Source organism: Typopeltis vanoorti, chromosome 22 (assembly GCF_054136105.1).
Source record: "Typopeltis vanoorti isolate ZY-2024b chromosome 22, IOZ_Tvanoo_1.0, whole genome shotgun sequence".
Classification (NCBI taxonomy): Eukaryota; Metazoa; Arthropoda; class Arachnida; order Uropygi; family Thelyphonidae; genus Typopeltis; species Typopeltis vanoorti.
Genome location: NC_143570.1, coordinates 24,561,978 through 24,575,679, shown reverse-complemented (window position 1 = coordinate 24,575,679; position 13,702 = coordinate 24,561,978). Strand labels below are relative to the sequence as shown.

General features: G+C 38.8%; 1 protein-coding gene across 2 annotated transcripts in view; it reads left to right on the top strand.

The window, feature by feature from the left end:
- The window catches only part of sim (bHLH transcription factor single-minded), a 79,009-nt gene that overhangs the window by 30,018 nt on the left and 35,289 nt on the right, over positions 1-13,702 (top strand). For both annotated transcript variants that reach the window (XM_090412104.1, XM_090412103.1), the window contains exon 2: positions 10,947-11,032. In XM_090412104.1, the coding sequence (XP_090268230.1) occupies positions 10,947-11,032 (86 nt within the window). The remainder of the gene's footprint in view (positions 1-10,946; positions 11,033-13,702) is intronic.

Genomic DNA, 13,702 nt, shown 5'->3' with positions numbered 1-13,702 from the left:
GATCAAAAATTTCCTAGTTCCATTCTTTCGAATTCTTTTGCTGATGTCTGGAATGCATTGGTATTGTTCTCCAGTGCACTCCATACTTCACAATCATGCTAAAAAAGCCATAAAAAACAATGCGCTCAGAGCCTAAAAATAAAAACAGGGCTCAGGATGCTTTCGCATCAAAGTAATCTTCAGTCTAACAGTTTTACGTTTAAGCGTTACTAGCTTTCCAAACCTAGTCCTTCAGAATAGAGTGGCTAATCATTATTCCTATAGTCTCTCATGTCTGTATATTACATATATCGGTTCTTCTGTTTTACTGGATAATAATAATAATAAAAAAAAACTAGTTTCAGGAGAAAAACCCCTGCCACCACCGTATCAGACCGGCTAACTCACCTGCAGATGAAAAACCTTGATAAAGATTCTTCGCCTCCTAGAGTGGATTCGAACCCAGGTCTTTCTAAACAAAAGGCATTGTCTCGAAACCGACTGAGGTACAGAGACTCTCAATCTTCAGTAGCTAGTATTAAAATAACTTTCTGATACCAACTCTTTCTCTTTTCTAGTTGTGCTCAAAACTTGGATTTCAGTACAACTAGAATCCCCATCTCCCCATCTTGTTTTTTCTTCTTCGTCAGCTCTTCTTTTGCGGACCTCTGTCCTATCGATTGGAAGTAAACAAATGATGTTCCTTCCTTAAAAGAAAATTAGGTCCTCACCATTAACTAACGTCAATTTGTTTTCACTTCAGTCCTTTTTAAAAATAAGGGAAAATTCCATCAGCAATCAACTTCTCTACCAATCGGCGGCCTATGATTTAATCAACAACTACCAGTATAGAATTCTGCTTCTTGACCCTCAGAGATTAGGATCCCTATTTGATCACGTCATCATCTGTGGAGCCATTGAGAAGTTCAAAGAAACTCAAGCTACTGCTCTTCATATTTCCAAGTTATTGGACTCTTAGTTCCCCCCCCCCCCCAATACACGCACCTGCTTTTGCAATTGGGACTAATTTTTTGTTGTTGTTATTGTTGTGTTTTGTTTGTTTATTTCTCTCTCTCTCTCTCTCTCTCTCTCTCTCTTCCGCCACTATTCATGGTATGCCGAATGATCTTCTAATTGCAATTTTGCGATCAATGAAAGACCTTCCCAGGGTTTTGTTCTTTCACTCTTTTTCTTTTTACATCAATTCTTCTTCTCTGGCACTACAGCCTTATGTAGGGCCTTGGCCTCCCATTTTTGGGTTTCACTACGAGGGGAAGTCGTTACCCCCACGCTCAACCGTGTGTAATTGTCTGTGAAGCGTTGTGTTCTTAAGATTGCTTTACCTGCTTTGCGGGAGGAAAACTCCCCAAATAAACTGGAGAGAAAAACCCTGCAGTCCACGTCCAAGACCGCCTAACTTAGCTATGTCTGAGAAAGATCCTTAGCTCCTCACGTCAGCGACGAGAATCGAACGCAGGACACTCCTTTCCCAGACACATGGTTGCGGAGCGTGTAACCACTAACCGCGCTCCGCAACCATGATTACAATAATTCATGTAGAAGGTCCGCGCGGATCTTCTACATCAATTAGTGAACCTTTTAACTTTTTTTTGCCATCGTCCAGATGTAGATAATTAACTTCAGTGCATCTACACTGCCTGATCAAAAATATCCGGACACCCCTTTATAGTAGTAGTGGTGGATATAGCTATATACATCACAAGGATGGTTCATACAGGTATAAATGGAAGGCTGGTTTGTCATTCTTCATAGACCATGTATGAAGAATGACAAACCAGATTACGGTCTATTTTACATTAACAGTAAAATAGACCGTAAGGAGCTCAATGACTTTTGACGAGCACTATTATAAGATGCTACCTTTATAACAACTCAGCTCGGAAATTTTCTGTCCTGCTGCAGCTACCCTATCAAGTGACTATTGTAAAGTGGAAACACCCAGGAGCAACGGTAGCACAATCGCGACTGATAGGCCTAATAAAATCACAGAGGGGGGGGGGCTCCAAGGGCTGAAATGCGTGGCGCGCAAAATTCGCATGTCCTGGGTTTAATACTACCTAGTTTCGAAATGCCTCTGCAAGCAATGCTATCACCACGACTATTCGTCCGGAATTGAAAAACATGGGAATGCCATGCAGACGCACATAAGCATGACATCAGCAAGGCATATAGTGGTGTAAAGCAAGCCGCCATTGAATTCTGGGGCAGTGGATACTCATTCTCTGGAGTGATGAATCATGCTTCCTCATCTAGCAGTCCGATAAACGGGTCTGGGTTTGGCCTACGACAGGAGAATGCGTTGTGCCAAGTGTGAAGTTTAGTCGAGAAGGTATCATGGTCTGGGGGATGTTCTTCATGCATCGGGCTGACCCCCCCCCTCCAGTTCCAGTAACTGGGAATCTTCATGTTGTGGCCTATAATTCTGGCCTTCCGACTTTACATCAGTTCGGTGAAGGCCTTTTCCTGTATCAACAGGACAATACCTCGTCCACAAAGTGACGTGGAGAAATGGCATGATGAGATGAATGTTGAAGAACTTGACTGCTCTCAACCTCATCGAACACCTTGGGATGAATTGTAATGTCAATTACGAGTCGGTCACTGATGTCCGGACGAATCACTTGACATCAGTGACCCACCTCATTAATGCTCTTATAGAAGAATGAAAGAGAATTAACTGTTACCAAATGTACACGCACCAAAATATACCAAATTAATTCTTCCCTTCACGTATTAGGCCTAGTGGCCTGTTACGGAGCTATCCTTAGCTCTTCTAACCGTACCCGTCCCGAGGATAAGGTAGCTAACCCTATGCCTCCCGGTGTGTCCTATGACTGTAGCCTGTGTGTTCACGGGACCGGTTTGCGGGATGAAAAACCCCAGATAAACTGGGGAGAAAACCCTACTGTCCACGCCCAAGACCGGCTAACTTGCCTATGGCTGAGGAAGGAAAATCGAACCTAGGACACGCCTTCCCCAGGCATATGGTTGCGAAGCGCATAGCCACTCGGCTAACCGCACGGACACACCAAATTAATTAACGTACCAAAATCCAGTGGAAAGTCTTTCCAGAAAATTGAAGGCTGTTATAGCAGCAAAGGGTGGACCAGCTCCACATGAATGTCTTTCCTATTCAAGTGAGAGCAGGCGTCTGGATATTTTTGATCACATAGTGTAAAATGCGTCTTGCAATTTAGAATTGTACTACTTATATGACTATTTTTCTTGTTTCTTGAAAAAAAAATTTCTTCGCCTCTTATTACCTCTAACAGTGAGCCTCGGTAGCTCAGTCGGTATAGACGAAGCCCTTTGGTTTCAAAGACCTGGGTTCGATTCCCGTCCATGACCGTGAGGAACCTTTATCTGGTCTCTTTCGACGAAAGGTGAGTTAGCCGGTCTCATGGGGGGGGGGTTCACCCAGAAACTCGGGTTTTTCGTCCCCCAAAAAAGGCAAACCGGCCCCGTGAATACACACGGATCTACTTCTTTCTTTCATTCCCGGGTAACTATTTACTATACAGAAACTTCAAATCCGCCTTAATGGAATTTAGCATCAGATCATCAGATATTTTTCTTAAAATCTCTTACCCTTTCGGGAAAAAAGGCAAATTGTCTGATTGACAATTGCCATTCACTAACTCAGTCTACTCTCACAAGACTTATCATTTTCTTCTTGGTGTCTTGTCTGTAAATGTTTTCATGGACATTGCTGAACTCGCATCCATTTTTCCTAAAAAATCTATAAAAACATTTAAAAGCATTTAATTATCATCCGTATACTATATAGTTCAACTAATTAAACCTTGTTCTTCATTCCCTTCTCTACCTCAAACCTCTGTCTAAAATTTACACATGGTATGTGCCATCGATTTCCCAGCCTCTCTGACACTGTTACATTAAAAATAAATAAATAATAAAACTTTAAGCAGACACTTTGATGTCCCTTGTATCTAAGCATTCATGTTTGTCCGAGACAAATAAATTAATTTAAAGGCAATTTTTTTTATGCTTTTAGTCATATTAGTTACGTTGACTTAAGAATTCGTGCATTTATTATAAAAAAAAATAATAATGTTGATGATATGATTCGAAAAGCAATACAGCATCTCTTGAATTTTATATAAATAGGGTGAAATTCGCCCTATTTATATTATATTTGGTTATATCGAGATGCAATGTAGAGTGGATCACAATACCCTCATCAGGCATAAGTGATATTACTGTAGGAGTTGGCTTACGTTATTCTTGACACAGAACTAAAAGAGAATGAAAGATGGTGATATTTCTCTTTCATTATTTTTAAACTGTTCATTCACATTTGGAGATTTTTAGGAATTTCTTTCTCTCTTTCACTCTCTTTCAGATACTATTAACAAAATATATACGAATCATGTATTTTAACAATCTCATTTCAGCTCTTAGTTATCAGTATATATATTTCTTGAAGAATTATTGTATTCTTTCAGCCACTACTTGAAACTGTGATACTCAATTGTGGGAAACATCGGCATGTATATATATGTATGTTCAGATCATGTAGGATTTGAATAAAACTGGATTATGAAGACGAGTCCTTTTCTCTCCCAAAATTCCATAAATCGGTACGAACACATCATATGAATTCATCTACATTCACCCATTAGTAATGCCAAATGTTCGGCGATCTACACCACTTTTTTTTTTTTGGTATTCAGTTTCATTTTTTAGTAATAGTCTCTCACAAATGTCTAGCTGTATAATGTCTTCACACACGTGCAACAGCAACAACTGCCTGCCGACATACCAAAGGTGAGGGACGATGTCTGCCAGCTGCAGGCCACATTAGTCAGTTTCTCTCCCAATGGAGACATTTGCTTGACATCTGAGAAAATATTTAGGGATCGTTTCTCTCTCCCTTCCCTTTCGCTCCTGGTCCATTCAACAACCAGGTGCTTGTCTCTTGTCTGATTTATTACTCTATCACCGCCCCTTGACGTACACACCCTCTTTGTCTTACAGAACAAGTGACACAAGCAATTAAAAGAGACCATTAAGCTTGGCATTAACACTACTAATAAATTTCGGTGTTGGTCTCCACAGAAAAGGGGAAAAAATGAAATGGATTATTGGAATGTCATTTGTAAACTGGTCGCGCAATTAATAATAACTAATTGAACGATTTACGGTAGTTTTAGATGACGGTGTCCAATAGTGGATCCAACAGACATCGCTATGATAATCACTTTTCGACACAAAAAACTATTTTGTGTCAAAATCATAGTGGCGCTCCTTACAAGAAAGAGAAATAAATTTAAGAAAGTAGATCAATTTAAAGAGCGAAAAAGAAAGGAGGATAGAAGAAGAAGAAGAAAGAACAGAAGAAAGGAGAGCAATCTTAAAGATCATGTGGAACGAATTTGATCCAATTTGTGATGTTTCATCTTTTAAATTGTTAGGTTGTTTGCGAAGGCAAATGCGATTAAGCTATTGAAAATGGCGATACATTTTATTTATTTATTTATCCGCCAGAACTATAAACTGTCATTTATAGTTCTGGCAGAATGTGAAGGATCATACGAAAATTCATTTTTTAACGAGAATGCTCGACTCATCGACATGAGTAGACCAATAGTCATTCAGCTGCATTATTAAATTTTCACAACTTTGAAAAATAGGATGGAGAAATCCATCCTATTTTTCTTTTCCCTTCTTTTTTTTGGGGGGGGGGGGATAAACTGGTTTCTTTGGAACAAAAAAATTCTGCCACTGTTGTATGGGACTTCTAACTCAGCTTGGATATCAAACTTTCCTCCCGTCCTTGACATCCATGACAATGCTGAATAGCTAATTAACAGACAGCCCAAGCTCATCTCTTAAATATTTCACTAATTAGGCAAAATATCATTTATAACATTCAATCGTTTTTCCAGGCTAATGTAAGTTTGTATTTGGGGAAGATGCTGGGGATTGAAGCTCATGAAAATTAGTATTTATGGGACCCTCAAAAATTTAACATGTCATAATCAAAATAAAACTTAACGTTCTTAAAAATAATGTTTTTTTTTTCGTATCGTTGAAGCATGGTATTACACAATCCAGGAAGCCTCTCCGTCAATTGGACACAAGATGCTAATTATTACGATTTTATATAACTACTAGGGGGCTCCTCCCCCCCCCCCTGACGCCTACGGAGCCTCCTCCCCGAGTTCCCGACTGGTAGGCCGGTTCTCCTTCAATTCTGATGACTCGAATTTTGAAGACTCGAAAGGGGTTCCCCCCTGGCGCCTGCAGCGCTCAACGCCCCCCCCCCCCCCGAGTTGCGGACTGGTAGGCCGGTTCTCCTTGAATTCTGATGACTCGACACTCAGGGTAGCCCCTGAGTTTCAAAACGTTTCAAATAACTTGACAAAAAACGTGACACAAAAATGTTACATAAAAAGGCTTATAATTTTATATCTATAGGGTAGATATATAGCATCTAATTTTATATTAAAAATTAGAAATCGTACCTCTTTTATTAGATGTAACTTCTTCTTCCCCCTGTGGCTCTGCAGTTCAAACTGAACTGCAGTATATATCAAACCGAACTGCAGGAGGTAGAAGTATATGAGCACAAGGTGCTCATATACTTCTACCTCCTGGATTTGTTGCTTCCAATCTTGTCTGTCCAAATTCTTACTTCTTCAGTTTGGACATTGCAATGTGATGTTGCTATATTGACTAATGTTATTTATCCATGTTATTCTTGGTTTTCCTCTTGGTCTTTTACCAAGAATTTTAAGTCATAAGAATATTGTCATTTTCCACGAAAAACATGTCCTGCCCATTGCAACTTTTTGAACATGACTAAACTAGATATTGTGAGTTCTTTATAATTCATTACTCCTAAATATTTAAATTATCTTAATGCCAGGTTACAAATTTTCGCACATCATTAACTAATTCTGCCTGATATTAATTATTACTTTTCTTTTTTGTTGATTAATTTTTATTAATGAACAAAAAAAAAATGTTTATTAGAGTTCATTTAGTATCTATTGGCATCGATTGCACAATGCATTCCGAAGCTAAGTTAAAACGTATTGGAGTTAGATTATCTCCTTTCTCCTTGAGTTATTTGGAAACAGATTTGTTAAACCGTTTTGTATTTTAACCTGTAGGTATAAATTTTCAATTGTTAATCTTGTAAGTGTTCCAAAGGATATCATAATCTCATATACTTTTCCCAATTAACACGGTCATATCTTGTTGGCAATCAACAAAAGTCTGATTAATATTTATTTCCAATTCTCGAAAATTCTATATGCATTTGATCAGTTGTAAATTTGCCTTTCCCGAAACCTGCTTGGTAGATACCCACCAGCGCTATGAAATTGAACAAAGACGTGGTACTACATTCATGTAAAAATTATTGCGTTTTATTATATTTATTTCAATTACGCAGTGAACTAATTTATAGAAACAGTCCTATTGATTGGTCAACATTTGTCCTACACGTTTGTGTGTACTAATGAGAACAGCTGTTTGTGTCAAGGTGCTTTAAGTATTCATTACTAAACGAAATGCGAATAACTCATACATCGTATTCTGCCACGTAGACAAGGATAATGATAGGAGTGTTGCTGAGAATATTTGTTGGCTTAGACACTATTGATTGGGTTAATTCTGTGTCTGTCCACCTGCAGCTTTTAAAGAAATCCCTCATTTCAGCATTATCCTTCGTCCACTTCCTCCCCCTTCTTACAGAAAGTGTAAACTGATCAGACGTGTTTGAATCTAAGAATTCTAATCTTTGTATAGTGTTTGGGCAGAACACATGCAATACAAACTGCCATCCAGTGTCGTGGTACATTCATCATCGGAACCACGACGACACGCGGACATTAGCTGTCGTTCTGCAGACCATTAAAAAAAGGCAAGACAAATGGAATATCTTCTCTGCTGGACGGTCAATAATTCACTTGCGTAGCGAAATCGGCCATAATCCTGAGTCTTTCAGCAAGCCTTACCAGGTACCTAGAGGGAGTGAGGTGTGGATTCTACAGATTTACGGGGAGGTGGGAAGGGGATGGGAGAAGGCTTGATCTTGTTCTTGTGGCTTCTGCGGGGTACGATAAAGACGAGGTTTAGTCTTCGTATAGGTGATAGCTTAAAGCACGCGATAGAGACTGTGCAGCTGTGGTCCAATACACAGTCTGATCTGCCGGCGGTCACTGATACGGAGTCCGCATGTTGACACAGCGTTTCCGCCGTTTTTGGGTACCGGCCGTAGCACGATGAAACCCTCGGTCTCGAGCAGGCGTCTCTTGCTTTTGGCAGCGCAGGGGTGGAAGACAAGCTCGCGGAGAACAAACACTATAATTCAGGATCAGTGTCAGGACGAGATGAAGTGGCAGGACTGAGTGGCAGTGGAAATCTCGCGATTCCGGAGGATAGCAAACAGGCGGGCGGGTATGGCAACAGTAGCGTGGAAGGTCATAAAGGTCTCGTGACGTCAGAAACGCGCTCACTCAGTATCAGAATCCAGACAAGGCGTTTGTGGAATGGGTACTTATGTTTCGGTACTGTCAACCCCCCCCCCCCACTCCCCAGTTCAACCCCCTTACTTCTAAAACCCGGGAGGCGGTATAATAATACTGGAGTTAATGCCGACCCAGAAAGACTTTGCCATCGAGAGTTTACGGACGCCCCACCGATATCCGCCGCTTGCCCGAGAAGGTTATGACCAGTTTCTATAGCGTCCGTGTTGATAAGCTTAAGTGAACGGCGACCGTCAGGGCATGTGTAAGTCTTCTTTATTAACTCGCTCCCCACACTCGTCGTTTTATGTTAGAAGCCAATAAAATATTGATTGCCACATCTTCAGGGCGGAAACCTAACTCTGTTTATTGGGACCGCCTTTGTGAGCGAGCTTCGATCTCTTTTTTTTTTTTCCCTTTCTCTCTCTCTCTCTCTCTTTCTTTTTACGTTCCTGATTTCAATAAAGCTAATAGTTTTTTCTTTCTTTCTTTCTTTTATTCTGATTAATCACGTGCTCCAACGAAGCCTTACCTGTCTACTGCTGAGATAAATGCACTCCCATTGCAGCAGATTACCCTCGCACAGAGGAGAACGAAAAGATGGGTTCGTGAACTTTGTTAATGAAGAACGATAATTAAGTCGTTAAACATCATTAAGTAGAGATGTCAGAAGAACACACAGAGTTGATATTTACAATCGCTGTCTCTGTCAACAGTTCTTAATTATCTGACACCCTCGCAGTAATTGGTTCTCTTTTATATGATCAGCACGTTACACACGCAGCTGACTATGAATAACTCTGCTATTTTTGACGATAGGTTTTATTTGTAAGCTTCAGAAGAGGTCACATTTGGATCTTTATATTTCGTATTAATTAATTATTTTAATGATATCTCTTCTTCCTCTAATTTTTCCCCGTTTATTATGAGGTCCTGTATATGTGAAGAGAATCTACGTACGCCATCGGTTTCGAAAGCTCTTTGATTGGTAAGACCTGAGTTCGAACCCCGTCTAAGAACCTTTATAAGGGCTTTTAAGTGGAAGGCGAATAAGCCAGTCTCATACGAAGGTGAAAGAGTGTCCTCTCCCGGAAACTCGAGTTTTCATTTCGGCCAAGAGAAGGAAGGCACGCAATTTATACACAAGAATATATATTTAGGCATAAGCCCGATTAATCACCTTATCCTAAAATTATGACTACGAAAACCAATCTTGGTTGATCGTGGACCTTAAGGGCCTGTAAGTACAACGGATTATTATTTATTGCATATGTGAAGACGGGGGGGGGAAGCAATAGAAATGGAATTAACTACTGGAAATAACGAATGTGCACGAAACGTTAACTCTTTATAACCCTGTAAGCCTATCAAAATTGCAATAAAACAGTCTCAAAGAGAACTTTATAGCACATTCCAGTATGATATCAAATATCACAAGAATGGTGAAAAACACAGCTTCGAAATTTGTACATCATTTATTTGTGGATATACTTTCTGTTCTTTCTGATGAAAGAAATTATAGATTTCGAAGCACACTGAACCCGGAAGAGAAATGTTATGAACACGGGAGGAAAAGAAATAGGATACACTGGGTCAGCTGTTTCCTAGAAATCCTATTGCCTACGCTGGGTATTTGTTTGTCTTAAATTCTTGCTTTGAACATACTTATTCAGAATAACTGGTGTCTCTAAGGAAAGAATTTGAGAAAATCAAAAATTGTGCAATATTCTTCAAAAGAGAATATGTTTTATAGAGATCCGTAGAATGAAGGAAATAGCTGTAATATCAGTGTAGTGTGGCAGCCCGAATTTGTTCTGTTTGAAAACCTATATAACACTCTAATGTTGCGCATGACTTTATGAACAGACTGGATAAACTGGGAACCCTGCGATGAAAGTTAAAACTTGTCTTTTACCAGTCCTACAATAAGCAAGTGTTTTGGTTTATCGGATAATCACTTGTCACGTAGTTTTTTCTAATTATTTTTATTTCAAGGAGGGGATCCATAAGTTTTCAAATTTATGAAATGAAGTGGAAACATTTTTACCTACTTTACAAAATGGCGTATCTTGATAAACCAACACCCTAGTGCTAATGTTGATATTAGATAATGTATCATCTTGAGATAGGAGCAAAAACTCTTATATCTCTTTTGAGAAATATTAAATAAAATCCATCATGACAACCATCTCTGCTGACTTTTTTTAAAATTTTTTTTGTAAATGCTAAGGGGAAATGTTGAAGAAAGATCTTTTAACCTTGATATTGAAACTCATTCAAAACAAGAATATATCATCCATAATTTCACACTAAGATAAATTCTTCTGATATATTGATTGTAATTAGTAACTATGTCACATTGCAAGCTTTATCACAGAAGTCAAGTAGCAACTGAGTTGCATTTTAAATTGTAAACAATATACTTTTATTTGCTTAATTTTATTGCAGGTCTTGGCGATGGTTGGGGTTCCAGTCCTCCTCCTCCAAATCCCCGTGAAGGGGCTATCAAGGAGCTTGGATCTCACCTACTACAAGTTAGTGAATGTATTATTTGTTTTATATGTGTATTACTATGTGTGTGTGTGTGTGTGTGAAGGAGAAATGGGAGGCTGGACATTTTTTTAATACAGGGTATTTTATTATTAGGACAGCTGTTGTTTGCCTTGCCGTGATTTTGCAACCAAATTTAAAAGAAATATATAATACAGTTTATTGCAAAATACATCTCCTCCCTCGTAATACTGGTAATGATATTAAAAATAGCAATTAAAGCTGAGATTGAGAATAGTATATTCAATAACGATGCACACATAGATTCATCCCCTCTCTACTCAACTCTTTAAGTTCGTTCGCCTACCGTGCATCAACTGTCCTCACGCCGTTCTGAAATGATTTATAGAAGGTAGCTCACGGTCAGTGAGTAACCAGTTTCTGATAGCGAACAGCACTTCTTTGAGCTTTCAAAACAGTCTCAATTCCTCGGAACTCGAATACCCGAAAAGTGTTGAAAGATTTCTATACGGACGCTGTCCTATGCAGACTCGATCGCTGCCATCCAGTTGCAGATACCTGTCTCGAACAGCTGGTTCCACCTTATCTCGTAGATACTTAGGTGGGTTGAGATCCAAGAAGTAATCGGTACCAAAATGAAACCATAAGGTACTAAGGGTTGCATCTGATTGGCAACGACATAAAATGGGCTGTGGCTCCATGTCAGAGTCCGATGCTTTTCAATGCGCAACTTTGCAGGCCATCGCTATATTACTCTTTCACGTGACAGATTGTAATGCGTCTGTTAGAATGCATGAATATTATAGCTCTTCATTAGCCTCTCACATAAATAAATTGCTTCTAACGAAAAGACGGTTGTTGGCGAGATGTTTGCTAGTTTGTAAGCCATTTTCACAGTAGAGACTAGTGTGTGTGTACGAAAAGCCTCATATGACCCTGTCACTTTGGCACTCCAATGGTGACAATGCCCGTAATGCTTCACAGGTTTAGTATACTATATCGCTCTCAGTCACTTCACTTAGATGGCGCTGTTGACCACACACACACACACACACACACACACACACGCATGCACACACATATACGAAGATTTGGGTATGTTTTGGGTACGTTCAAAAATATGTACTTTTTTTTTTTTTTTTTTTCCACCAGAGGTCAGGCCAACAATTGTGGTAGCGGTTAGTCAGTGTCTTTAACGAACCAGTATGATTGTAGTATAGCTTGTTTCCTGTGTATATTTGTACGCTCCAGAAGATGACCTTAACATAAAGGTCGAAACGTCGAATTGTAAAATTTTAGTAATAGTAAACTAAAGTTTTTATTCAAACACGGTAGTTGTCTCCATAATTTCCAAAAATGCAAAAATATGTACTCTTTCTCAGCACACATCCATGACTAAAACACAAATTGCCAATGAGTGTGATGTTGGTTTGGGTGCTGTTATGCGATTTTAAAGAGGTTTAGGAAGACAGGTACGTTTTCTCCTGACAGAAAATGAAAATGTAGGCGAAAAGAAAACTACACTTACTCAAGATCCTAATTTCCTACAATTAGGAAAAGCAAATTGAATCCGAGATTGTCTGCATAGAGATTTGGTAGCTAGTGGGATGAATGTTTCTGACATGACAGGCCGTCGAAGATTGTTGGAAGCAGGGAGGACCTCACAGACCAAAAAAGAAACAACTGTGACGAAGGCTATGTAGAAAAAGAGGCTCCAGTAGGCAAAAGTATACATGTTCGCAAATCAGTGGTTGAGGACTTCTCCCACCCACTTTCGACAAGCTCCTAAACACCCGCTGAAATGATCTGGGGTTGTTTTACACATGACGGTCCAGGGTCACTGTATGATTGAAAGTGACCAATATATAAAACTATTCGAGAAAAGAGTGATCCCACAGATTCAGAAAGACAATGAACTCATCTTCCAACAGGATCTCGCTCCATGCCACACTTCAAAAAAGTGAAAGAGTTCCTCAAAAATCACAACATCCAATTGCTTCAGTGGCCAGGTAACTCTCCTGATATTAACCAAACAGAAAATTTATTAATTCATTTATGCCTAAGTGAATTAATGAACTTATTAAGAACAGAGGAGCATATATAAACTATTAGGTAAAGTTGGAGTTTAATCTCAGTACTTATTTTCTTACGAAATTAAAATTTTTTCTTTAAAATATGAGTGTTCGGCTTAATTTGTTCGCTACTGTATCTGTTTGATCGGTGGAGTTCATGGATCAAATAAGTTGTGCCTAATAAATTGGTTACCCGCTCAGTGTATGCAGGAGTGTCAATTAATGTTTGCATAAGATCTACATTGTCCATACAGATATACCTGCGATCTACCTCTTTCAAAATTGGAGTATAAGGTATAAGATTTCTAATTTATGTTTAGACAAAGAAAAAATGATCGTAATATTATTTATTATTATTACAATATAATAATAAATAATATTATTATATAATTATCGTAATATTAATTAGTTATAATGCTTAAAAGAATATTGCAGTTTTTTGACCACACTGATTAAAATAAACATTTCATTTTGAACTTCCTGATGAACCAGCATTACTTATTCTACACTGCAACGAGTTTGGGCGATGTCAACTGCGTCAGTAGATTCGAAATAAATTAATATTATTTTATTTATTTATTAATAAATTAATAAATAAATAAAAAGTAGAAGCAAAAAAAA